General features: G+C 43.8%; 2 protein-coding genes across 2 annotated transcripts; one reads left to right on the top strand and one right to left on the bottom strand.

The window, feature by feature from the left end:
* Positions 1–55: 55 nt before the first annotated feature.
* Positions 56–2,486, top strand: LOC307064249 (sphingosine-1-phosphate transporter MFSD2B-like; the record flags this gene model as incomplete). Its single annotated transcript, XM_079720729.1, has 6 exons — positions 56–202; positions 632–715; positions 1,026–1,106; positions 1,313–1,422; positions 1,780–1,923; positions 2,312–2,486. 6 exons carry the CDS (start codon positions 56–58, stop codon positions 2,484–2,486), a joined length of 741 nt encoding a protein of 246 aa, XP_079576855.1.
* A 9,735-nt stretch (positions 2,487–12,221) lies between these two features.
* On the bottom strand, positions 12,222–21,369 carry WDCP (WD repeat and coiled coil containing; the record flags this gene model as incomplete). Its single annotated transcript, XM_079721423.1, has 3 exons — positions 12,222–12,343; positions 14,335–14,452; positions 19,576–21,369. 3 exons carry the CDS (start codon positions 21,367–21,369, stop codon positions 12,222–12,224), a joined length of 2,034 nt encoding a protein of 677 aa, XP_079577549.1.
* Between the last annotated feature and the right edge of the window lie 3,353 nt (positions 21,370–24,722).

Genomic DNA, 24,722 nt, shown 5'->3' with positions numbered 1-24,722 from the left:
TCCCCACTGATCCCCTCAACCCGGAGTTAGGGGCTGAGGGACAGGAGGGGCACCCATGATGTTCCCTTCCTGTGTTGCAGATGCCTCTGCCCGAGCCTCCGGCCAGGGCCTGAGCTTCCTGGCTGGGCTGCGGCTCACAGTCCGGCACCCGCCCTACCTGAAGCTGGTCATCTCCTTCCTGTTCATCTCGGCAGCCGTTCAGGTACCTCTGGCCAGGCTGATCCCCACTGGCTTGGCTCTGGCCATACTGACCCTGCGTAGGTTCAGGTGTCTCTCGTCCCCACTGCACCAGAGAGAAACCAGTGGCTGGCAAGCGCCTGGCGAGGCTGGTGCTGGGAGGAGAGAAACCTGCCTAGAGCTTGTGGGGCTGGGGAGGGTCAGGGCCCAGACACCAGGAAGCTGACGCTGTCTGGGGTGGTTCTCAGCTGTGCCGGGGAGGGGGACTAGGAATGGCATTTATACGTGTGTCAGGGATACGCGTCCTTCGTTGGGGAGGGGACTGCGTGATGGCGGCAGGAACCGGACGCTTGAGGTCCCAAAGGGGAGGCCAGACTTGAGACCCTGGCCTTGCCCTTGACGTCCACGTCTCTGCCATTTCCCATACACGCCCACTTCCTGTCGACCTGCTCAGGTGGAGCAGAGCTACCTGGTCCTGTTCTGCGCTCACGCCTCCCGGCTCCATGACCACGTGCAGAGCCTGGTGATAACCATCCTGGTGAGGGAACCTGGGGCGGTAGAGGCAAGGGCGCTCGGGGGCCTGAGTTGGGGATGTGTGACCCTTGCCATGACACACGTGGCCGGACTGCCGGTGGCCAGTGTTCTGGACTCTGCTGTGGTCTTGGTCACCTGCATTTCAGCAGAGTGTGGAATTGGGGCCAGGGTCATAAAGTTCACAGCCACTGTTTCCAGCCAGGGGGCAAGGTCAACGTCGAGGGTCCCTCCTAAAAGTCAGGGCTTTGAGGGCCTGGCACAGGCACAGGCGCAGGGGGCGTGTCCTGGGCTGGGATGATTCTGTCTGCTCACAGGTCTCGGCAGTGCTGAGCACCCCGATGTGGGAGTGGGTTCTGCAGCGATTTGGGAAGAGGATGTCGGCCTTCGGGATCTTTGTGAGTGAGGCAGGAAGCAAGGCCTGGAGGGATATTGGGGGGCGGTGACCTTAGAGCCTGAGCCTCCTGGGGGCCGGCAGTGCTCAGTGCCTTGCAGGGGACCAGGCGCAGGGGGTCATCAGTAGAGCGGTGGGTGTGTGCATCGAAGAGCAGTTGAGGGGGGCTGGTGCAGGTGGAGGGAGCAGCTAGTGTGTCTGTCTCCCTAGGGGATGGTGCCATTTGCAATCCTGCTGGCTGCTGTGCCCACAGCACCCGTGGCATACGTCGTGGCCTTTGTATCTGGCGTGAGCATTGCCGTGTCCTTGCTGCTAACCTGGTAGGCTGGGTGAAGGGAAATGGGAGTGGGAGCCTCACGTCCTTCCTACTGGGTATCCCTCCTTCACATCAACCTGCTGTCCCAGGCCTTGTGCACAGACTGCGCTGGGGAGGGGCCCTCCCCGCCTTGCGGGAGATGGAGGCTGCCAGTGCCATCTGTGGAGCCCTCCCGAAAGAGCGCCAGGCGGCAGGAATGGTGGACAGTTGTGTGTTGGGGAAATATTGCCTGACTCTGTGGGCCGGTCCTGGGCAGCGGGGACGCAGGGGTGAATCTGCCTCACTCTCTGTCCCCAGAGAGCTCCTGGGCTGGTGGCTGTTGAGAGGATAAAAGGGATAATTCTGCAGCCCCCTCCCCCAGGTCCATGCTTCCAGATGTGGTGGATGAATTCCAGCTGCAGCACCAGCACGGCCCAGGGCTGGAGACCATCTTCTATTCATCCTACGTCTTCTTCACCAAGCTTTCAGGTGCAGGCGCCCTGGGCATCTCCACTCTCAGCCTGGAGTGAGTCACAGAGCTGGGCTGTACCAGAGGCACAAAAGACTAGCGGCGTGGGAAGCAGAGGGCAGAGTCCCCCACCTTAGCCAGCCAGGGGTCACCCGTGGGTCCGGAGGGTGTGTGGGAACCTCCACCCTAGCTTTCTCTGTGCACATGACTGGGAGGGGCCCTTCTTGGTGGCTGTACCCCTTCTGAAGCCTCTGCTTCCCACATTCTCAGCTTTCTCTGAACTCCTCCCTGGTCTGTTTGTTCCTTCACACTCCGTCCCCCATAGTTAGGCTGATGTGGCCAGGAAACTATCCAAGTTACAGGATAGCGTGGTGGTTGGGCATTTGGGACCCCTCCGTCAGGAAGCCAGGCTCTGAGCTGGATGCATTGGATGGTGTTTCCCCAGCTTTGCGGGGTATGAGCCAGGAGCCTGCAAGCAGGCAGAACAGGTAGTGGTGACCCTCAAAGTCCTCATCGGTGCCATACCCACCTGCTTGATCCTCATCGGTCTGTGCATCTTCCTGGTCGGCCGCACTCCAAAGGTGCCACGTCGGAACAGCTCCCGCTCCCTTGGGAGGTAGGCACCTCTCGCACACGGGTATACACAGGAGGGCTGCCAACGCCCGGGAGGCATGCAGATGTGCACGGCTCTCATTTGGTCACCTCCACCTGATGTCCCACAAGCATGGCAGTCAGTCTAAATGGGCCGCAAACCGAATTTATCTTCTTCCCCAATCGCTGCTCCTGCTGTGCCCGGGTCCCGGTGGATGGCACCACCCTCCAGCCTGGGAGCCGTCTCCCGCTCTCCCCGCCGCAGGCTGCACCGAGCAGCTCTCTCTGACCTTGTTCTTCCCCTGCGAACCACCACCGATCCCACTGCCCGAGGGTGATCTGCTCACTGTCTGGCTTTCGCAGTGGACTGGGGGGACCTTGAAAGCTGGGTCTGTTTTCTTCACTTTTGCGTCCCAAGAGCTCAGCCCAGAGCCTGAGGCCAAGCAGGCGCTGCAGTATCAACACGTCTGGTCCAGCAGACGTTCACGAGCCTTGTCCACGTTTTTGCCGACGCTCATGCGTTTACAAACACGAGTCCATGTAGATACAGAGGACCACGCACGATAGGCAGGAAGTGGCTTTGTCATGGGTCCCTCACTGCTTGCTGTGGACGGCCTGGGACTCCAGCCCATCTTACTGAGCTCATGCGCTACACTCGGGGAATAACAGGTGGATGGGGAACTGCTTGGTGGGACTCGGGAGAACAGGGTTTTAGCTTCATTCACGGGGTTGAGAAGGGGAGGAGCTGCTAGAGAGACAAGGAGCAGCCACTGACACTTCCACGGGGCACCACCCACCTCCTCCTTCCCTTTGGCTTCTTCCCTTTCCGACAGGAGGACCAGCTACAGCCTCGCTTGAACTTGAGACTCGTGTGAGCTGGAGCGGCAGGAGCAGCGTCTTCTGGACTCCAAGTCCCCCTTTCTTCTCAGCCCTTCGGCACCCCTGCTTCACAGTTTACACACGACCTGTCTTTCCCCCTGGGATATGGCGTCTTCGGTGACTCTCCTGAAGGGAGTGGCCTGGGCTCCAGGACCCCCACCTGTCATGTCTTGCCTGTTGACTGCAGGACATCTCAGATAGGCCTGTGCCCCTGACTACCCAGCTCCAGGCAACCTGTGACCTGGAAAGCATACCAGCAGCAACTATTCCTGGAAAAAGGAAGCCCCTAACAGCCTGGTCTGCAGACTTCCTGTGGGAGCACCAGGCCCACCAACCTGCTTGGATGGCAAAGCTACCTGACAGGACAGACACACAGAACTCGTTTCCCCTGATGTTCCACTGGATGTCTGAGAGAGGCTGACAGCACGTGAGTGGGCAGAGTGGGGACAGACGGACATGCTGGGATGTCCAATTAGGAGAGAGACAGATGCAGCGAGGCCAGAAGACCCCAGAGGGAGCGAATGGGGCCAGTGGTGGGGATACACTGAGCAGGGCATGAGGTGTTTCTTTCCCTTTGTACAGCTAAGTGGATGACACTGTTTCTAGAAGCGGACACTGACTGATATTGAGCCACCGAAGATCCATCATTTTTATGAACAAAAGTTAGTTTTGTGGAAATATTTTTCTGAAAGTTTATCTTTTTGTTTTTCTGGCTGTGCCACACCACATGGGGGATCTTAGTTCCCCGACCGGGGATGGAACCCATGCCCCCTGCAGTGGAAGTGCGGAGTCTTAACCACTGGGCGGCCAGGGAAGTCCCCTGAAAGTTTATCTTATAAAAGCACAGGAACCACCGTTTTCTAGAGGCCATGTCTTTGGGGAAGAAAGATCCACTGAGATTTATTTTTTCAGAAACAAATTAAAGGGTTTATCTTCTATTGAGTCTGTAAAATTTGCCTGTGACCAGCCTTCTCATCCCACCTCCTGGGAAAGCCCCGTCCCGAGGAGGGAAGGGGAGGGTGCCTGATGTCACTGAAACTGGCTGTGGCCCATCAGCCACATGTCCCAGAGTCTGCATTTCCTCAGACCAGAGATGCCATGTGGGAGGTGGGTTACTTCCTTCCTTTGGAAGAGAAAAAAAGTTGAGACTTGATAGTGGCCAGGTGGCTCATGTGGGTTTGGGGCCTGGGGAAGAGTTGAGCAACCTGTGGGGACCCTGATGCCCCAGCAACTCCTCCTAGAGAAGCCCAGATACCTCAAGGGAGACCAGGAGGTATAGACCTGCCCCCCACATTTCTCCCAGCCCCCAGCTCAGTCCCCTCCTGAGCCCACTGCCCAGGGCTAGGCCCCCTTCCTCTTTAGACCTCTGGCTGCCTCTTAGGTGTGAGATTAGGTGCGAGGTCTAAGACGGCCAGAGCTCAGACACACTCAGGCAGGATGTGCCCCTCAGAGCTTAAAGTGTTCAGCTTCCTCTACAAATGCTATAGCACAAGAAGGAAGCTGACCTCAGAGAGAGAGTGCAGAGTGTGACCCAGTCTGTCTGATACCTGAACTTTCTGGACCCGTGACACTGACATGGGCATCTGATCCTTGAGGTCACAGGGCCCCAGAGAAAGAGCTGGGCTCCGTCTCTCTTCCTTGTCCACCTGACCGGTTCAGGAAGGGGCTGATAGGAAGATCTACTCACCCCCCGCTGTGCACAGGCGCACACACCACACACATACCTCACACACTGCACACTCACACACACGCACACATACAGAACAGTTTCTTAACACTGAAAAATCACTGGCCCTATGGGGACAGTACCTGGTAGGACCGAAGACCAGGTAGTTTCTACCATGTTATGTTATGCTGTGCTCTGGAAACCTGGGCAACGCAGGTGGGATCAAAAGCTTGTGCCACCTTTTATGTTACCTATGCTACTTCGCGGGAAAGCAGTCTCAAGGATCAGAGCTTCACTGTACAAAGACAGCTGCAGGGGGCCACCTCTGGGGGTTAGGGGTTAGATCTCAGAGACAGGAGGTAATCATGGGCTGGCCAAAAGGTATTATTCCATTTCTTCTTCATAGCAGCCCTATGAAGCAGGTACTAAGATTCTCATTTTCAGATGAGGAAACAGGCTTAGAGAGATTCAGCAACTTGCCTAAGATCAGTTGGTGGTAGAAACGGTCTTGTACCCAAGTTGGCCTGATTCCAAAGCTTGTGGAGCTAGCCAGGGCTTAAAATAGTTTTTGGAGGTATGGCTGACCCAGGACTTCGGTATCACAGGACCACTCCTCCTCTGAAACCAAACGCCAGCGTCCCTGCCTCTGACGCTATGCTTCGATTCCACTGTAATTCCATTATTCCTACTCTTCGACCTTCGGCTCACATTTGCCCACTGAGCTCGCCCCATATCCACGTCCCTCTCGTGACACCCACCCTCCTCAGAGCCCGTCCTCCTGCTTCAGCGGGAGAAGATCTCTCCTTACCACCACGGCCAGCCCAGGGCCTATCGCCAGCAAAGGCAGACATCTCCCCTTGTCCCTTCCCTCTCCACGACCTTTTCCATCCCCACTTAAATCCAGGAGAGCATGCCATCCACTTGCTCAAGGCCCTCTCAGCCCCACCCCTGCATCCCATCAACAGTCCCCCTCAAGGTCTCACAGGATCAGGTCTCTCCTGAAGTATCACTTCCTCAGGGAGGCCTTTCCTGCTTCCCCACAATCGCCTGCTCCACCCCCAGCTCTCTACGCTCCACCCACTTTGCTTGTGCTCAGTAGAACCCACCTCCACATACAACTATATAGTTATCAACGGCTTTCTTGTTTACTGCTTGACACCCCTGTTAAAACAGAAATGTCACGAGGGCTACATCCTCAGTGCCCAGAGGTGAACGTTCAACATGGATAAATGTCTGCTAACTGAACAAGTGAATGTCCATGGTGCCCTCGTCCTCGAACAAACAAAAACAGCCTTTCCTGTTCCCTTCACTTTCTCCTCCGCCCCCCGGCTCCACAGCGTTGTCTCCTGTCTCCTGACCCTCACCTGCCATTCCCTCCTTTTTTTGAGTGTGATTTGTTTTGGCTGTGTTGGGTCTTCGTTGCTGTGAAGCTTTCTCTGGTTGCTGTGCGCGGGCTTCTCATTGCAGTGGCTTCTCTTGTTGCGGAGCACGGGCTCTAGGCGTGCGGGCTCAGTAGTTCTGGCGCATGGGCTTAGTTGCTCCGCGGCATGTGGGATCTTCCCGGACCAGGGCTTGAACCTGTGTCCCCTGCAATGGCAGGCGGGTTTTTAACCACTGCGCCACCAGGGAAGCCCCTACCATTCCCTCCTTAACCCACTGAACTTGGCCTCTGCCTCCCCACTGAGGAGACAGTGCAGCCTGGCAGGCGCACTCCAGCATCAGAGAAAGGGAGAAGGGAGTTTGTATGTTGCTTTCCTCTCTTAGTGGTTTTAGTCAACTTTTTAAAACAAATCTGAGCCTCCATTTTTAAAAAAATATTTATTTGGCTGCGCCAGGTCTTAGTTGCAGCAGGTGGGATCTTTATTTTTTTATTTATTTATTTTTTGCGGTACGCGGGCCTCTCACTGTTGTAGCCTCTCCCGTTGCGGAGCACAGGCTCCGGACGCGCAGGCTCAGCGGCCATGGCTCACGGGCCTCAGGTGGGATCTTTAGTTGAGGCATGTGAACTCTTAGTTGTAGCATGAGGGATCTAGTTCCCTGACCAGGGATCGAACCCGGGCCCCCTGCGTTGGGAGCACGGAGTCTTAACCGCTGGACCACCAGGGAAGTCCCTCCATTTATTTCTTGAAAGAAATGTGTACACTGTTACCTACGTGTTGGGACAGGTCTAATGATTAGGTGGGGTAACACTGACCAAGGAAACCTCAATCACAGGTAGCCATAATGCTGACCATTCTTCTTCAAAACCCTGTCCTCCTTGGCTCCCTTACCTCCCTCCCGGTTCTCCTCCACCATCTCTGACCATACATTTTCTGACTTTTCTGTTGCTTCTTCTTCCTTTGATGCTCTGTGGTCATCTTGGGCTTCTCAGGGCCATGTGATTTCATTCACTACCACCACCTCTGCCCCACTCTATTTCCAACCCTGAGCTCTCTGCTGACCTTCAGGTCCCCAGAATCAAAGATCAGATGCCCATCTCAGTGTCTTCCAGGCAGTTAAAACATCACATGTCCAAAATGGACTCCTCACCTTCTCCCCACCCATATTCTGTCTCCTGCATTTTCGGTGAATTCACGTCAGCGTCTATCCAGTCACCAGAACCCAAAACTTGGTCTCTTCTTAGTCTCCTTTCTCTCCCATTCACTCCACCACCCCATTTCCCATATATACCGAGTATGGATTAAAGCAAAGGGAAAGCAATTTGTGGGTTCTACCATTATCAAATGGTAGAAGTTATTTGAAATTGAACAGAAAGTTGTAACACCAGATATGGATGGGTGTGGCTCATAACACACACAGGAAACTGATGTAGCTGGTCGTTAGGTGTTTGAGATGTGTATACATGTGTATGTATGTTTGTGTATCCCTATGGGACTCAGTTCAGCTGGGTACAGTTTTCTGTGTTCACTTAGTGTTTCTTAAGGACGAAACTGGTATACAAGCAACAGGAAATTCAAGTTATGCTCTAATATTTCCCTAATATAACAATTGTGTTGGAACAAATTTGTTTTCAAGACAAACATTATAACAGAACTGAGTGTATATGTGTCTGGGTGTAAATATACAGAAATCCTAAATGGTCCCATAAATATTAAAGGAATAAAATAAGTATTTTAAAACATTCCCACAAAGAAAAGACCAGATCCGAAGTCTATCAAACATTCAATCAAGGATCATTCTTATCTTATGAAAACTTTTCCAGGGAATAGAAAAAGGCATACTCAGCAACTCATTATACCAGGCCAGAATAAGCTCGAAACCAAAACTAGACAAGCAAAAGCAAACAGAAAGGAAATCTGCAAGTTAATCTTACTTATGAACATAGAAGCAAGAATCCAAAACAAAATATTAACAAACTGGGTCTGGCAGTGTCTAAAAAATAAATACATCATGAAGATATTGGGTGTATTCCAACAATGCAAAGTTTGTTTAATGTTAGAAAAATCCATCAAGTGATATCCACCACACTAACAGATTAAGGGAGGTAAAAATTACAGTCTCAATAGATACAGAAAGAACCATTTGATAAAAATCTAACACCCATTTATGATAAAAGTACTTAACAAACCAAGAAGAAAAGGAAATTTTTAAACATAAGAAAGGGTAGGGCTTCCCTGGTGGCGCAGTGGTTGAGAGTCCGCCTGCCGATGCAGGGGACACGGGTTCATGCTCCCGTGCAGGAAGATCCCACATACCGCAGAGCGGCTGGGCCTGTGAGCCATGGCCGCTGAGCCTGCGCATCCGGATCCTGTGCTCCGCAACGGAAGAGGCCACAACGAGAGGCCCACATACCGCAAAAAAAAAAAAAAAAAAAAAAAGAAACAAACAAATGTGAAAGACAAAACTTTCATAAAAGGAAAGACAAATGTGACTTCATTACATTGTAAATCAAGTATACTTCAATAAAAAATGTGACTTCATTAACTATGTTTATTCAATAAAACACACCATCAAGGAAGAGAAAAGACAAGTCACAAACTAGGTGAAGATATTAGCCACATACTAACAACATCTAGAATATATAAAGAATCCCTACAACTTGGTAACATAATATTGTAAATCAACCATACTTCAATTTAAAAAAAGAAGAGAATCCCTACAACTCGACAAGAAAAAGACAACCCAATAGAAATTTGGGCAAAAGACAAGAAGAGGCATTTTGCAAAAGAGAAAACTGGAATGGCGAATAAACACATGAAAGATGCTCAATTTCACTGTTGGTCCAGAAGTAAAAGTCAGGTTAAAGGAGAAACCATTTATAACTATTGGAGGGTCATAAATTAAGAACCCTTGAGCTTTAGAGCAATAGGAGCTGTTGGGAATGAAAATTGATATAATCACCTTGGAAAATAACTTGAATTTACATACACCCTGTGCTCCAGCAATTCCACATCTAGATAAAAGGCCCTAGAGGGACTTTGCAAACACTGCATCAGGAGACATTTAATAAGAATATTCAAAGCAATATTGTTTATAATCACAAAAATAGAACCAGGGAACAATCCAAATGTGCACAGCAAGAATACTGATAAATTGTGGTAACTTAAAACAATGAAAGCAATAGAACATACACATAACAAGTATGAACCTTAGAAACAATATTGAGTGAAAAAAAAGCAGGTTGCAGAAGAGTACATACAATAAAATACCATTGTATAAAGCTCCAAAACATTACATTATCTAGGCCAATGTGTATACGTGATCATGGTGAAATTCCTTTTTAAAAAGAAAGAGGGAATTCCCTGGTGGTTTAATGGTTAGGACTTGGCGCTTTCACTGAGGTGGCCTGGGTTCAATCCATGGTCAGGGAACTAAGATCTCGCAAGCTGCACGGCGGGGCCAAAATAAAATTAAATTAAGAATAAAAAATAAAAAGAAAAGAAATGAAGAAATGATAATTTACAAGAATCTAGAGATTAGTCACCCCTGCGGTGGAGTCACCTCTATGCAGAAGGATCCAGGAGGGATACACAGGGAGTTTGAATGGTTCCTGGTTCTTAAATTAGGTGGTAGGTGGTTCACTTTATTATTATTTTACTTTATTATTACTTTATTATTATTACTTTATTATTACTTTATTCACTTTATTATTAAGCCTTCCTACACCTCACATCTATTGCATTTATCAAATAATACCGTACAAAATTTTTAAAAATGTGGGCGCAAAATAGGATTTATAAATAATGTCTTTATGCAAAATATTCTCAATGTAACATTAAACAATAATTTAAAGAATTTAGCTCTTCTCTCCCTGTTTCCTTCTCTCCCCAAACCAACAAATACTGGATTATCTTCTAAGATTCCAATGATTATAAATAGTAAAGGCCAAGGAAACATCTGTTTGAGAGTTGTCATGGAATCAGATTTGCTGGAAAAAAAAAATTTATGTTCTCGACTGTCCACCAGAAGAAATACAAAGACAACGTACACATATGTAAAATCAAGAACATTCCTTAAAAAAAAAAAAAAAAAAAAGAACATTCCTTTATACCAGCAACAATCACAAAGCAAACACCATCAAAACATTCACAAAAGCCACAACAACCATTAGTGATTTTATTGAAGACTCATTCACAGGATTCTAACCAGCGAAATGATTATAACATACACCTTGAGTGCGGGACCTACACTGATCTTACTATGGGGTACCCCAGACCCCCTTTTGAGGCTTCACAGTTCTGTGCTTTCACCCCACCCGGACACTTTCTTTGAAAATGGAAGCAGGCCTCAGACTGTCCTCAGCCAATGCTCTCAGGCAACTGATTCCAGACAAGGGGGCTCCACTTCCATTATCCCAGCAGCTCCTCTAATGCATTTCAATCACAAAGTGGGCCCTCGCTTCTTCCCTATCCCAGCTCCACCTTCATAAACTGTAACAGACCAACAGGAGTCCTCAAGGGTACAAAGTATTTCTTTCCAGATGATTTTAAAAGAAAGGGTGAAAAAGATGCACTTGAGCTCTTATGCATCTGAGCTCCTATGGCTGAAACAATTTATCTGCAGATGTGCTCTGACCAGCTACACACTGAGCCGTTCGTTATGCTGCAGTAACTGAAGCTTATGACTGTTTGAAGGCAGTGAGAAAAGGTGAGTCTATCTGAAGCTGGAATCAGGGCTCTTTGCACTATGCTAAGCTGGCGCTTTAGCCCATAATTATAATAAACTATCTCAGATTCAGTGAAACCTCCAACTTTCTGAAATACTTTCTCTCGCAGATTCTATGCTGGTCTCTAAGACTTGAATCCGGAGGGTGAGGGGAAGAAAAATATCAAAATTAAAGTGACAATTTAAGGGAGCTGATTACTGGGGAAAAAATAGGACATTTTTATGATCCCAACAATGGGGGTGGGTAACCTATCAGGGAGAAAATCATGAGTGGCAACAGCACAAATCATGCTATAGGCCTCACCTATGCTTAGCGTTTTACTAGTAACATCAGGACACACTCAAGTGGGGTCCAGAGGGAGTCAAAGCACTTGAAATTTCATTTGAAATCTGCCCAGGGACAGTTTTTAGGAGTACCTGGAACTATGTCAGCCAGAATTTTCTAGGGAAGCGAGAGGGTTAGGTTTAAATTCTGGGAGGTCCAGCCAACATGAGAACTACTTTCTGTTCTAGGTAGCCCTGGGAGCAGAAGTCAATCGATTTTTTGTCTTCCTTTGAGCTCTGCTGATTCCTGCTCGTTTGGGGTAAAAAGATAGGCTGCAGCAGATGTTCTCCAGCACTCCTCACACTCAACTTTAAGCCAAGAAAAAGATTTATAACAATGCTGAGGTACCTTTTAAGTGCTTCTAAGGGCTTTAACACTGTTTTGGGTAAGGGACAAAAAAACCTCAGAGAAACCATAAAACACAATCCATATGGCACCATAAAATCGCTTTGTGCCGGGAATTCTGCCCTTAGACAAAACCACACAGTAATGAATACATAAATAACCACTTTCTGAGCCATCTACCAAAGACTGGGCTCTGCTGAGAGTAGGCAATGTCAGCCTCGGGGGAGAGGTGGCCGAGCCAGCCACGGCAAGTTCTTCACCTCCCAGCGACAATACAAATCCCAGCGGGGGAGCGTCCACCTCAGAAAACAGATCTTGCTTGTAATAACCTCATCTGAAAGGCTGTGCAGCAAACATTCTGCAAACAAGTATCAGACTATACTGCCAAAATTGTTAGAACAGCCGGTGGCATCTACGCTTTGGGCAGTATGTCTCTAAAAGACTTCAAGAGACAGGGCCCCTAAAGTCATTTGACCTACCATCTCTTATGACTATTTCCTGTGTGGCTGTGAAAGTTAAGGGGATGAAGCCTTCGCTATCAGCACAGAGAAGGATCCAGTGGGAGTCTGCAAAGTAAAATAAACACATAGGCAATTTAGGATATCCTGCCTTATTCTATAAAGAAAAATATGACCAATATGACTTTTTTGAGGAAAAGAATGTAGTAGTTGGTGAACCTGACCATCACAAGACGTTACAGAGAATGGGGAGATGGAGGGACCCGTATAAACTTAAGGTCAGGTTACATGGCAGCAAGGGGATGTTGATGACAGGCATAGCTAAGGGACATGTATTTTCACCCAGGTTAGGCATTAATCACTCAGTGCTATGCATTTGAGCTTGTGTGTGCATGTGTGCACACAGGTGTTAGGGGTGTATGGTGTTCCTAACTTACATATCAATACATGCTGTTAAGCAGTTTCTCCAGAAACTATGTAAAGTTGGGAACAGCTACTCTTTGGAGGAAAATTCTATATTCTTGAGATCCATACCAGCCTCTAGACACCCAAGGAGGCTGAGCTGACTAGAGCTAGACTAGAATGGCCCAGATAATCCTAGAGTTTGTTCTGGGGTAACCTAGGGCCACTAGCATAATACATACCTGGACTTCCTCTGGTTCTTTTGAGTCTACTGTGTCTCACCTGTTGGCCCTGTAATTTCACTTCTAAAAATCTACACTTTCCAACAACATGTAAAATATGCAGAGATGTTTTTATTAGGGTTATTTATGATAATGATAAATTGGAAACCACCTAAATGTCAAAGAAAACATGGCCAAGTAAAATATGGTATTAAAAGAGTAAATCCTCATCACAAGGAAAAAAGTTTTTTCTATCTATATGAGATGATGGATGTTCACTAACTTACAGTGATAATCACTTCATGATGCATTTAAGTCAAATCATTATGTTGTACACTTTAAATTTATACAGTGCTGTATGTCAATTATATCTCAATGAAACTGGAAGGAAAAAAATACATGGTATGCCCAGGATAGACTATTAACCCAGTAAAAATAACAGTTATGAAGTCATATCATAAATGCATGTGTCAAAATAGAAAAATGCTGCAGTGGTTGAGAATCCGCCTGCCGATGCAGGGGACATGGGTTCGTGCCCCGGTCTGGGAAGATCCCACATGCCGCGGAGCGGCTGGGCCCGTGAGCCATGGCCGCTGAGCCTGTGCTCCACAACGGGAGAGGCCACAACAGTGAGAGGCTCGCGTACCGCAAAAAAAAAAAAAAAAAAAAAGAAAAATGCTGATGCTACAATGTTAAGGGGGAAAAGATGAAACAAAATTCTATGTTCAGTGTAGTGGGTGTCCTGAAGACTCAGGCATAAGAAAACCGCCATGCTCTCCATTGGATGGAACACAGGCATGACTCAGTCCCTTGCCACCTAGGAGTATCCTTCATGTCCACAAGTCTGCTGCATATTAAAATGACAATTCCTTTAAGAAATATTCTGTGGGAGTTCCCTGGTGGCCTAGTGGCTAGAATTCTGGGCTTTCACTGTCCTGGCCAGGGTTCAGTCCCTGGTCGGGGAACTGAGATCCTACAAGCTGCATGGCATGGCCAAAAATAAAAAATAAAACAACAAGGTCTACTGTATAGCACAGAGAACTATATTCAGTGTCCTGTGATAAACCATAGTGGAAAAGAATATTAAAAAAATGTATATATAAAACACCCACACACACACACAAAAGAAATATTCTGCAATGCTATGATCTTTATGTTTTAGTGCAACAAGTATATATGAGGTTTTTATGTTATTTCCTTGCAGCTGTTATACATTGCTTCATAACTCTATTTGGTTTTTTCATGTGTACATTTAGGTTTTCCAGCTAGGTTTTAAGTTCCTTAAGGGTAGAACCCATATTTTCCATGTTTTTTGGCACCTATAATAGGCCTGGGCATACAATAGGCAATTAATAATACTTTTAAACTATCTAATGAATCACTGAATGGTTGGTACACTTCATTTTCATTACCAGTGAAAGTTACAAAACAGAGGGAGGGGGTGTCAGGTAGAGTCAATTTCTGAATTTTACCTACCATGCAGCATTTCAATAAGGGAGAGGCCAAAAGTCTGCTGGACTGTACTGAGTCTTAGCTTGCCATTGCAGAGAAGCACGGCTCTTTTTTCTACAACAGGACCTAAAAAATAAGATTTCTTCAAATACAAAAATAAAAGTTGTTAAACTGATTGCAGAAGCAATGGAGTTAACATTTCCTAAGAATAGAATGTGTAGTTTAAAAAATTCTTATCTATTACCGCTATCAACTAGACTTCAGTTTTAAATAAGGAGCTTTTTGCTGCATCATTTAACACAACTAAAGAATCAGACAAAACACAACCCCTAATTTCCTTTTGCTCTGTTCTTCCCCAGCGTTATATCCTTATTGCTAGGAACTGGCTTTCCTAGGACGTGACTAATAACACTATAGGATGATGGATGGCAGCCTGAGAGATAAAATCTGATGGTGAGGAACAAATGCTTAGCTGTTTTAGAAACAGGTGTACCTTGGAGATACTGCAGGTTTGGTTCCAGACCACTGCAATAACGCTAGTATCACAATAAAGTGAGCCACATGAAAGTTTTTGGTTTCCTAATTCATATTCTATAGTCCATTTAAGTATGCAGATGCATATGTCTAATAATGTACATAACTTAATTTAAAAATGCTTTATTGCTAAAAAATGCTAACTATCATCTGACAACACAGGGTTGCCACAAACCTTCAATCTGTAAAAAACACAATCTCTCTGAAGTGCAATAAAACTAGGTATGCCTGTATAACTAAGAAGTTTTACGTTTTCTTTATTGGGGAAAAAATGCCAAGAAAGACTGCCCTAAGTCGTGGAGTAGCAGAGGATTTGCATAAGTAAAATAAACAAACTGTGGTCAAAATTCACTTAGCTTAGAAAAAGTACAAATAACAGTGATTTTTAAATTTTAAAAGGTTATATTAAAAATTAACGCATCTTTGAAAATGTCTGCAAATATCCATAAAGAAAATATAGAACAAGTATAGCTCTAATTTAAGACACATTGAGTCCAAAGGTATATCCATAGAATGTAGAATAAAAAATATAACTTCTAATTCTATATTATGAGACAATATCTTCATGTAAGCATTTCTTAAAGTTTTATAAGTTATGTGTCTAACTTAGTTTCTTGTTAAAGTTATCACTACTCATTTTCTTACTAAGAAAAATAATTTCAATGATAAAAGGTAAACTGACTCCATTTGTGATAGGATGAACAGCTCAAAAGATGTATGTCTATGTAATAACATTTTAAAAGACAGCACATGAATAAACTATAAGGGCCATAAGCAACCAATTATTCATCTTAACTCTTATGAAATGTGGCTTCTGATATTATAGGAGGAAAAACTCTTCATTGCTTTTATTTTGTTTTTCTTTTACTTTTCTCATTACGAAAGAAATATATGCTCAACATAAAGAAAACAGAAATTTATAATGCAGAAAGTAAAGTCCCCCAAATTCTACCTCCAGAAGTACTTACTGATAACAGCTTGGCTGAACTAGCTCATTATAAACTGAGAAACTGAATAGTTGAAAGGCAAAAAACACATTTCTTTATACTTTAAATATGTGTAAAAACATATATTGTTTGATAAAATCATCTATTTAGGGACTTCCCTGGTGGCGCAGTAGTTAAGAATCCGCCTGCCAATGCAGGCGACACTGGCTTGAGCCCTGGTCCGGGAAGATCCCACATGCCGCGGAGCAACTAAACCCATGCGCCACAACTACTGAAGCCTGTGCACCTAGAGCCCGTGCTCTGCAACAAGAGAAGCCGCCGCAATGAGAAGCCCGAGCACCGCCATGAAGAGTAGCCCCTGCTCGCCGCAACTAGAGAAAGCCTGTGAGCAGCAATGAAGACCCAACACAGCCCCAAATAAATAAATAAATAAATAATCTATTTAAAGAAAAATAAAATCAAACAATTAGACATTATATCTTTTAGATCGACAAAGGTTTTAGTAAATGCGTAGAAAAAATGGAATAAATACTTCCATTACTAACTATACCTGTGGTTTTGTCTACAGGTTTGGTTATGAGGAATTTTTACTTTCAACATTAAATATTCTTGGGAATTCCCTGTGGTTCAGTGATGAGGACTCTGCACTTTCACTGCTGAAAGCCCAGGTTCGATCCCTGGTTGGGGAACTAAGATCCCACAAGCCACGCAGGGTGGCCAACAAAACCAATAAAGAAACATTAAATATGCTTATGCTTACATTAAATATGCTTATATTAAAAAACCAATAAACAAACATTAAATATGCTTATATTGGTTAAATTTTGTCTTCAATGAGCATACATTACTTTTGTAATTAGGAAAAAGAAATACTACGCATCTGTAAAAAAATTTTTTAAAGCTCTGTGTGCTGATACAGAGTTGAGACTATGTAACTAAATGGAAAAAGATGTAGAACATTGTATATAGTACCTTACCTTTTGTGTGACAAAAGGAAAAATAAAAATAAATAGTAAGATCTGCTAATATCTGAATAAAGTAATAAAAATAAAAATGGTGGGGCTTCCCTGGTGGCGCAGTGGTTGAGAGTCCGCCTGCCGATGCAGGGGACACGGGTTCGTGCCCCGGCCCGGGAGGATCCCACATGCCGCGGAGTGGCTAGCCCCATGAGCCATGGCCGCTGAGCCTGCGCATCTGGAGCCTGTGCTCCGCAACGGGAGAGGCCACAACAGTGAGAGGCCCGCGTACCACAAAAAAAAAAAAAGGTTACCTATATGAGGTGAGGGGAACAAGCTGAACAAGGATGGGGTGAAGCTAAGACTTCTCAGTATATACTTTTCTATTTAAATAATGTTTTGTTTTTTAAAGCAAGTAAATGAATTGCCTATTCAAAAAAAGAAATAAAAAGGGAAAAAAGAAAAAATATTTGAAAAGTCATGGAAGGAAAAAAAAAATCCAAACTAGATTTCACACTTATAAAGTACTATAATTTTTAAAAATAAAAAATGTTTATTGAAAATACACTGAAAACTTCATGTAGTTAATAAAGCCATTTAAATATTTGTTTTGGTTGAAGACAATGTGGGAAAAATCCTCTTCAAAACTCTAGGATTGGGATGTTAAATGTTTATAAATATTTGTTTCAATTAGCTTTGGTACATAATATAACTAAGATCCCTAATGTGGCTGTGAAATTAATTTAAAAAAATTTTTTATATCTGTGACTTAAATGATTTTTAACTGATTTATTTGTGATTTAACCGGTTTGGGGGACAATTTAGGAATTTGAATAAGAACTAGGTATTAGATGACATTAAGTAATCATTGTTAATGTTATCAAGTATGATAATGGTACAGTGCTAATTAAAGAAAATGTGCTTACACTTTAGAGCAACATCCCAAAATACTTATGGGTGAAACACCATGATGCCTCTACTTAGAAAAATATCTTAGAAAACAAAAAAAAAGAAGCAATTATGGTATAATGTTAAAAACCATTCAATCCAGGTGATAGATATAGATAGGGTTTCATTAGGTATTCTTTCTATATGTTTACAATTTTTTCATAATAAAAAATATATTTTATGTGTTTGAAATTTTTTATACTAAAATAATTTTAATTCAATTTTAAGTTAGTGTTTGGTTCTTTTAAAAACCTATGTCCTTGAGTCAGTCAACAGTAGTTTTATGAAAAAACTAATTAAAATATCTCTTTTGACCATTATTTAAATAGTAATTTACATATTATTTATTATTGATTTCAGTACCAACTTTCTGCAAATATCTTTTAAAACAAAGATATATAAGTCCACAGTAATCAAATCAGTGTGCTATTGTTAAAGTTCTAGATAAAGAGACCAGCATTACAGTAGCTGCAGTAAGAAGAATCCAGAATTAGATCTCAGTATATATAAGTTTATATATGACCAATGTGGTAGATCAAGTTCAGTGGGATAAAGATGGATTTTTAATAATGTTGGTAGCATAACTGGTTATTTAAATTTCAGAAAATGTTAATAAAGGTTAAAAACTTAAATGTAAAAACAATGTAGTAAAATAATGCAAGAAAATCTAGACTATTACATATATATATCAATTTCTATAATATAAAAAAAAGCTCTTGTAAACTGATAACTCAATAGGAAAAAATGAGCAAAAAGCAATTCACATTCAATTGGCCAAAAAACATGACAAAATACTCAAATTCACTAATAGTAAAGGAAATACAAATTAATAAAAGTGAAATACCACTTTGCACTCATCAGATTGGTGAGGAAGTGAGGAAAAGGACAGTCTCATTGGTCGCTGATGGACATGTGATGATGCATTGTTTAGTAAAAAATCTTTGAAAGGCAATCTGTCAACTCTATTAAAAGTAGAAGCATATATATATGTGTGTATATATATACTCTTCAAACTTGCACTTCCACTTCTGGGAACCAAGCCAACAGAAATAAAAGTATGAATACAAATAGATACATATGAGAATACTATTGCAGCACCATTTGGAGTGCCTAAGAACTGAAAACAAAGTCAATGTCCATCAGCAAGGGAAAGGCTGAATAAACACCATACTCCCAGCATGAAGTAAAGAATGCACCATACGACACCATTTTTGGAAAACAATGACAAAGTCACCACCAACACCCCCGCACCTATATACCTACGTATACAAAGACCTGTGTAAGATTATATGAGTGTGAAGTAAAATATGAAAGGATCCACATTAAGCTGCTAGTTAAGGTGGGTTACAGGGAGGAGAAGCAGGGCCAAGTGTGACGGGAAAGGAAAGTGTTCATGATAAAAACAGGTCTGGTATGATCTCACTATGTAATATTTTATGTTTGTGTATACAGGCATAAACAGATGCATTAAAAAATTTTAATGACTATAACCTCTCTTATAACAGCATATAAGATGCTGTTATAATCTTATGCTGTTATGCTATTATAAGCTCTCTTATAAATAGAAGAGTGTCTGCAATTGCATAAGGAAAAGGTTTTCGCAATGAAACAGCATGAATTAAAAAAATTTTTTTCTAAACATAGATTGCCAGAATGAGTGCAATCATTCATGTTTTCACACCATGCACATGATAAAATCACGCTGTATACTGCTATGTGTGCCCATCCAACCAACCTGGAAAGGTGTAACAACTTGCCTGAATATAACATGTCCAGTATCAGTGAAGTTCAATTAGAATACTACTTCCTCATCAATAAATTTCTCTTGCAGTACCTACTGGCTGCAGGAGCCAGTGGTAGCTCCTCAAAGGAGAAGTTACCTGGCAAGTGATGTGAATATAAGGCACATCCTGAGAGAGTGGATACACTGGAGAGGATTTCTTTCCATTATGCAGAAAGTCTGTCAGTTCAGAAAGACGCTGCTGCACTTCAATCAGGTTCCTAGATAAAACTTCCAGTATCTTAGATAGCTGATAAGTTTCCTTTTCCACTTGTAAGTTAGGAGGTCCCACGGTACTGGTGTGGTCTGGTGTGCCGCTGGGTCCGGGCAGTGTTACCGACTGGTTAACAGGCCCGGAATCTAGAGTTTCTAGGGCTGTGGAGCCATCACAGACACTGGATGGAGGACTTCTGATTTCTTGAATAAGGGTTCTTCCAGGCCTTCCACTTTGACTGCTGCTATTAGCTGTTAACAAGAGCCCTCCATTTTGGTGACAAAAATCTGGGGAAAGACTTTCAATTAGCTTTTTTCTATTTGCTTTATTTAACAGAGTCCTGAAAGCAGAGTAGCCACTCTGGTTTTCACTCAGTGTCATTGGAGAGTCTTCTTCCAACATAACTTCTCTAACAATCAGACGAATCATATACTGATCAGACTTTGAAGAAAGAAGAAATGCCGAATCAGTGGATTTCTGTTTTCCTATCAAAATTAACAATAATTTATCTGTCAAGAAACTTATGCCTTTTGGTCTTTCATTACTCTCTAAGTGAATCTGCTGGATGTTTGGCATAAACGATGGAATGACAGAATAGAGAAAAATTATATTACACGTGTTGGAAGCCACTGCGACTACCTGTGCTTTCAGATTAAACGCTATTAGATCAGGAACCAGAATGCCTGGGATGGTGACTTTTCTGTTCTGGGTAACCTCCTTCTCAAAGGTCAAGAGGACCAAGTGTGAAGAATCCAGGCCAGTTCCTGTCAAGTAGTCCTTTTTTCTTAGACAAATAAGAGAACTAGCCTCAGATTTAGATCTATCAAAGTGTATATGAGTTAGATCCAGAGGATCAGAAAAGGATGAAGAAAAGGGAGAAACTGGTGTTTCAGAATTTGTTTCAGAGGAAACTTCGTCAATAACTGGTAAAGTATATAGACAAGTGCCTTCACTACTAGGGGGAACATCAAAGGTTCTAGATGCATTTAAGCCACAAATCTTATCTAGTGGAAGCTCAGTGGCTATAGCGACCTGTGAGTCCACAGTGGCTCCGACTGAGCGCACGCAGCTGTCTACATCAAACACTGGGCAGAAGGAGCACCTGTGAAGAGTCTTCTGAGCACCGTCCCAAATGTAAGAATGCACGCTGCTGCCTACTGCCACCACCAGCCTCTGGCCATCCTGGGTCCAACATGCACAGTGAATGAGGCCTTGGGTGCTGATGTCCACTTTGACCTGGGAACTGTCCCAGTGAACATTATGGAAAATGGAGACATCCTGTGCAGTCAACACAGTCAGGACAGCACTTTTTGGGTGCCACACACAGCCCTGGGGAAGGACAGGGAGTGACTGTCTAATCTCACAGGTCTGAGACATCAGCCATTTGCTTGTCTCCGTAGTGCTAGGACACAGTTGCCACACAATGACATGCTTCTTGTGCTGGACAGCGAGCAAAGCAGGTGTGTCAGCTGTACCAGGTGGGGCCCAGGACACCCCATACACATGTTCAAATTGTCCAATGACCGCTGAGTCCCCAAACTTGGCCTCTCCACTATGAAGGTGTAAATCGGTCAGGACTACCTGATTCCCATCAGTCCAGGCAAGGCCGTGAATTGGGTGTATTGCTTGATACAACGCATTCAGTCCAGTCCTGAGAAGTTTTCCTTTTCCCAAATCCATCCTTTCTGATAAAGGTTATCTGAAATAATTAGGAAGTTATACCATGAGAATATAGTCAGACAAATTCAGGATGTAGTACATTTTACAAGACAACTGGCTTAGCCCTTTCACAGGTCATTATTGTGAGAGGATAAAAGGATGGGAGGAATTTGACAGATTAAAAGACTGCCTAGGGCTTCCCTGGTGGCGCAGTGGTTGGGAGTCCGCCTGCCGATGCAGGGGACACGGGTTCGTGCCCCGATCCCGGAGGATCCCACATGCCGCGGAGCGGCTGGGCCCGTGAGCCAGGGCCGCGGAGCCTGTGTGTGTCCGGAGCCTGTGCTCCGCAACGGGAGAGGCCACAGCAGTGAGAGGCCCACGTACAGAAAAAAAAAAAAAAAAAGACTGCCTAGCAATGCTGAGAAATTATTTTGCCTGCAAAATAAGGTCAAACTTTTGAAACCTAATGAATAAAATGATTTAGTAAAATTTTAATAATGGGGATGAAATTTCAGATTTTGTTGTTGTTCCACAGGTTCATTCTATGACTGCCTCTGTGGAATACTGGTTTGTTTTTTTAATTTTTTAAAATTCATTTTATTTATTTATTTATTTATTTAGGCTGCATTGGGTCTTTGTTGCTGCACATGGGCCCTCTCTAGTTGCTGCGAGCAGGGGCCACCCCTCATTGCGGTGCGCAGGCTTCTCATCGCGGTGGCTTCTCTTGCTGTGGAGCACGGGCTCTAGGTGCATGGGCTCAGTAGTTGTGGCTCGTGGGCTCTAGAGCGCAGGCTCAGTAGTTGTGGCACATGGCCTTAGCTGCTCCGTGGCATGTGGGATCTTCCCGGACGAGGGATCAAACCTGTGTCCCCTGCATCGGCAGGTGGATTCTCAACCACTGTGCCACAAGGGAAGCCATACTGGTTTTTAACAGTTGGCTATTTATGCAGCCAAATGTATATCTGGGGCACCTCTAGTTCAAAATTCCTTGATCACAGAATTGGGATACTAAAAATCAGCAATACAGGCAAAATAGTAATGCTGATGGTAGCAGTTTTTGTTTCAAAATTCCGAGCCACTCATAGGAAATCAGGTAAACAAAAAATGCTTACTAACCCTGTGTCTCTTTAAGTTACTGTAATCACACTTTTTTACTGCAGCCTCACTATGATACTATGATGAATTAGAAAGAGCCAATAAAATATGCAAGATACACATAAGGCCAGAAATGAGTCATCTCATCATGGAATTGATCAATACTATAGATGGCTGCCTCTAGTCCTTCTGTAAACAGAGTATGTAACAATTACATATATAATAAGATCATAAGTGTGCATAAAGATTAAAATCTTGTAAAGTTAAATGCCAAAACCTAATTACAAAATGCATCATATTATTTGAAAGAGTAATAATTTTTATTGCAATTAAGGATCCAAAATATTTTAAAAGACCCTCATTTTTAAGGCTTTCAAATAACTTTTATGTATATCTTTCTTTTAGATTGCTTACATCTGACTCTTGTCAGTATGCTTTATTTCATTTCCTTCCTAACACTGAAGGGAAAGCAAAAGGCAACACTTAAACTCCCGTTTGTCACCAGTTTAAAATATGGTAGAGCCTTACTAACTTCTATCAATTTCGATGGTAAAATTTTGGGCTTAGCCTTTCTGTGAAATGTGAGACATGTCAAAACTGAGGAAATCAGGACGACATTATTATTGAATATGCAAAAACAGACCATATTCTATAAACACACCCAGATACTACCTTAATTTGCTGGGCAAATTAGAAGGAAAGGAAGAGAATAAATATGTCCAGTACGTGCCACACATGGTGCTGGTCACCTAGAATCTGATACAACCCTTGTAACAGTCCTGTGAGGGTAGCACTGTTATTCTTAGGTGAGAGACAACAGATCTGAAGCTCTAAAAAGTGAAGAAACTTGCCCTTCATATCTTATAACAAAACACCTTCCAGACAGATTAAAGATCCAAATGTGTAAAACAAAAATTAAGAGATTTAAAAGAAAGACTTTTTACACTACTATAGAAATATTCAAACATGTATATGTATGTGTATAAGGATAAGGATTTACTATAGCATTTTTTGTAACAGAAAAACCTAAATGTACATCAATATGGAAATAAATAAAAAAATAAGGAAGCTCCATGAGTACTGATATGGAAAAATCCCTCCCCCAAAAAAGCAGTAAAATTCACAAGATAACATGTTTAGTAAGCTACTATTTATAAAAAAAAAATCCACCTCTATATGTCCATATACATGTGTTTGTATATATTTACAGATGCAGAAAAAGATCAGAAATAACACATACCAAACTGTTCACAGTACATACTGAGATGGAGTGAGGTGGTAGAAGAGAGAAGGTGGGAACCTCTTTACTTATTTCTGTATTTTTTGGAAAGACTGTTTTTATAATAAGTATATATTCAAATAGCCCTTTTCTAATTGAAAAAACAAACTAAAGATTCAAATGTACTAAATACTTAATTTACAAAAAGTTCTTGGGACTTCCCTGGTGGCAAAATGGTTAAGAATCTGCCTGCCAATGCAGGGGACACGGGTTCGAGCCCTGGTCTGGGAAGATCCCACATGCTGGGGAGCAACTAAGCCCATGCCTCACAACTAAGTCTGTGCTCTAGAGCCCGCGAGCCACAACTACTGAGACCACGTGCCACAACTACTGAAGCTTGCGTGCTTAGAGCCTGTGCTCTTCAACAAGAGAAGTCACCACAGTGAGATGCCCGCGCACAGCAACAAAGAGTAGCCCCCGTTCGCTGCAACTAGGGAAAGACCCCGCACAGCAACGAAGACCCAACGCAGCCAAAAATAAATAAATAAATAAATAAAAAGTTCTTATAAGCCGGTTAAAACAACAAATTTTTTTTTTTTTTTTTGCGGTACGCGGGCCTCTCACTGCTGTGGCCTCTCCCGTTGCGGAGCACAGGCTCCGGACGCGCAGGCTCAGCGGCCATGGCTCACGGGACTAGCCGCTCCGCGGCATGTGGGACCCTCCCGAACCGGGGCACGAACCCGCGTCCCCTGCATCGGCAGGCGGACTCTCAACCACTGCGCCACGAGGGAAGCCCAAAAAATGACAAAATTTTAAGTGGCCAAAGAATATCAACAGGCAATTTACAAAACAATTATGATGATCAATAAACATATTCTAAATGATGTTTAATCTTATTAGTTATCAAAGAATTGTCTAAACTTGCAGTGTCCATTTCTTCACCACTCATTCTCTTCTTAACCCACCCCAAATTGACTCCATTCCCAACTCTTCTCCAAAACAACTCTCACCAACCCACCAGTGATATCCACGTCACTGAATCCAATGGACATTTTTCAAC

The sequence above is a fragment of the Hyperoodon ampullatus genome, assembly GCF_949752795.1.
Source record: "Hyperoodon ampullatus genome assembly, chromosome: 15".
NCBI lineage: Eukaryota > Metazoa > Chordata > Mammalia > Artiodactyla > Ziphiidae > Hyperoodon > Hyperoodon ampullatus.
This window is presented reverse-complemented; position numbering and strand designations above follow the sequence as displayed.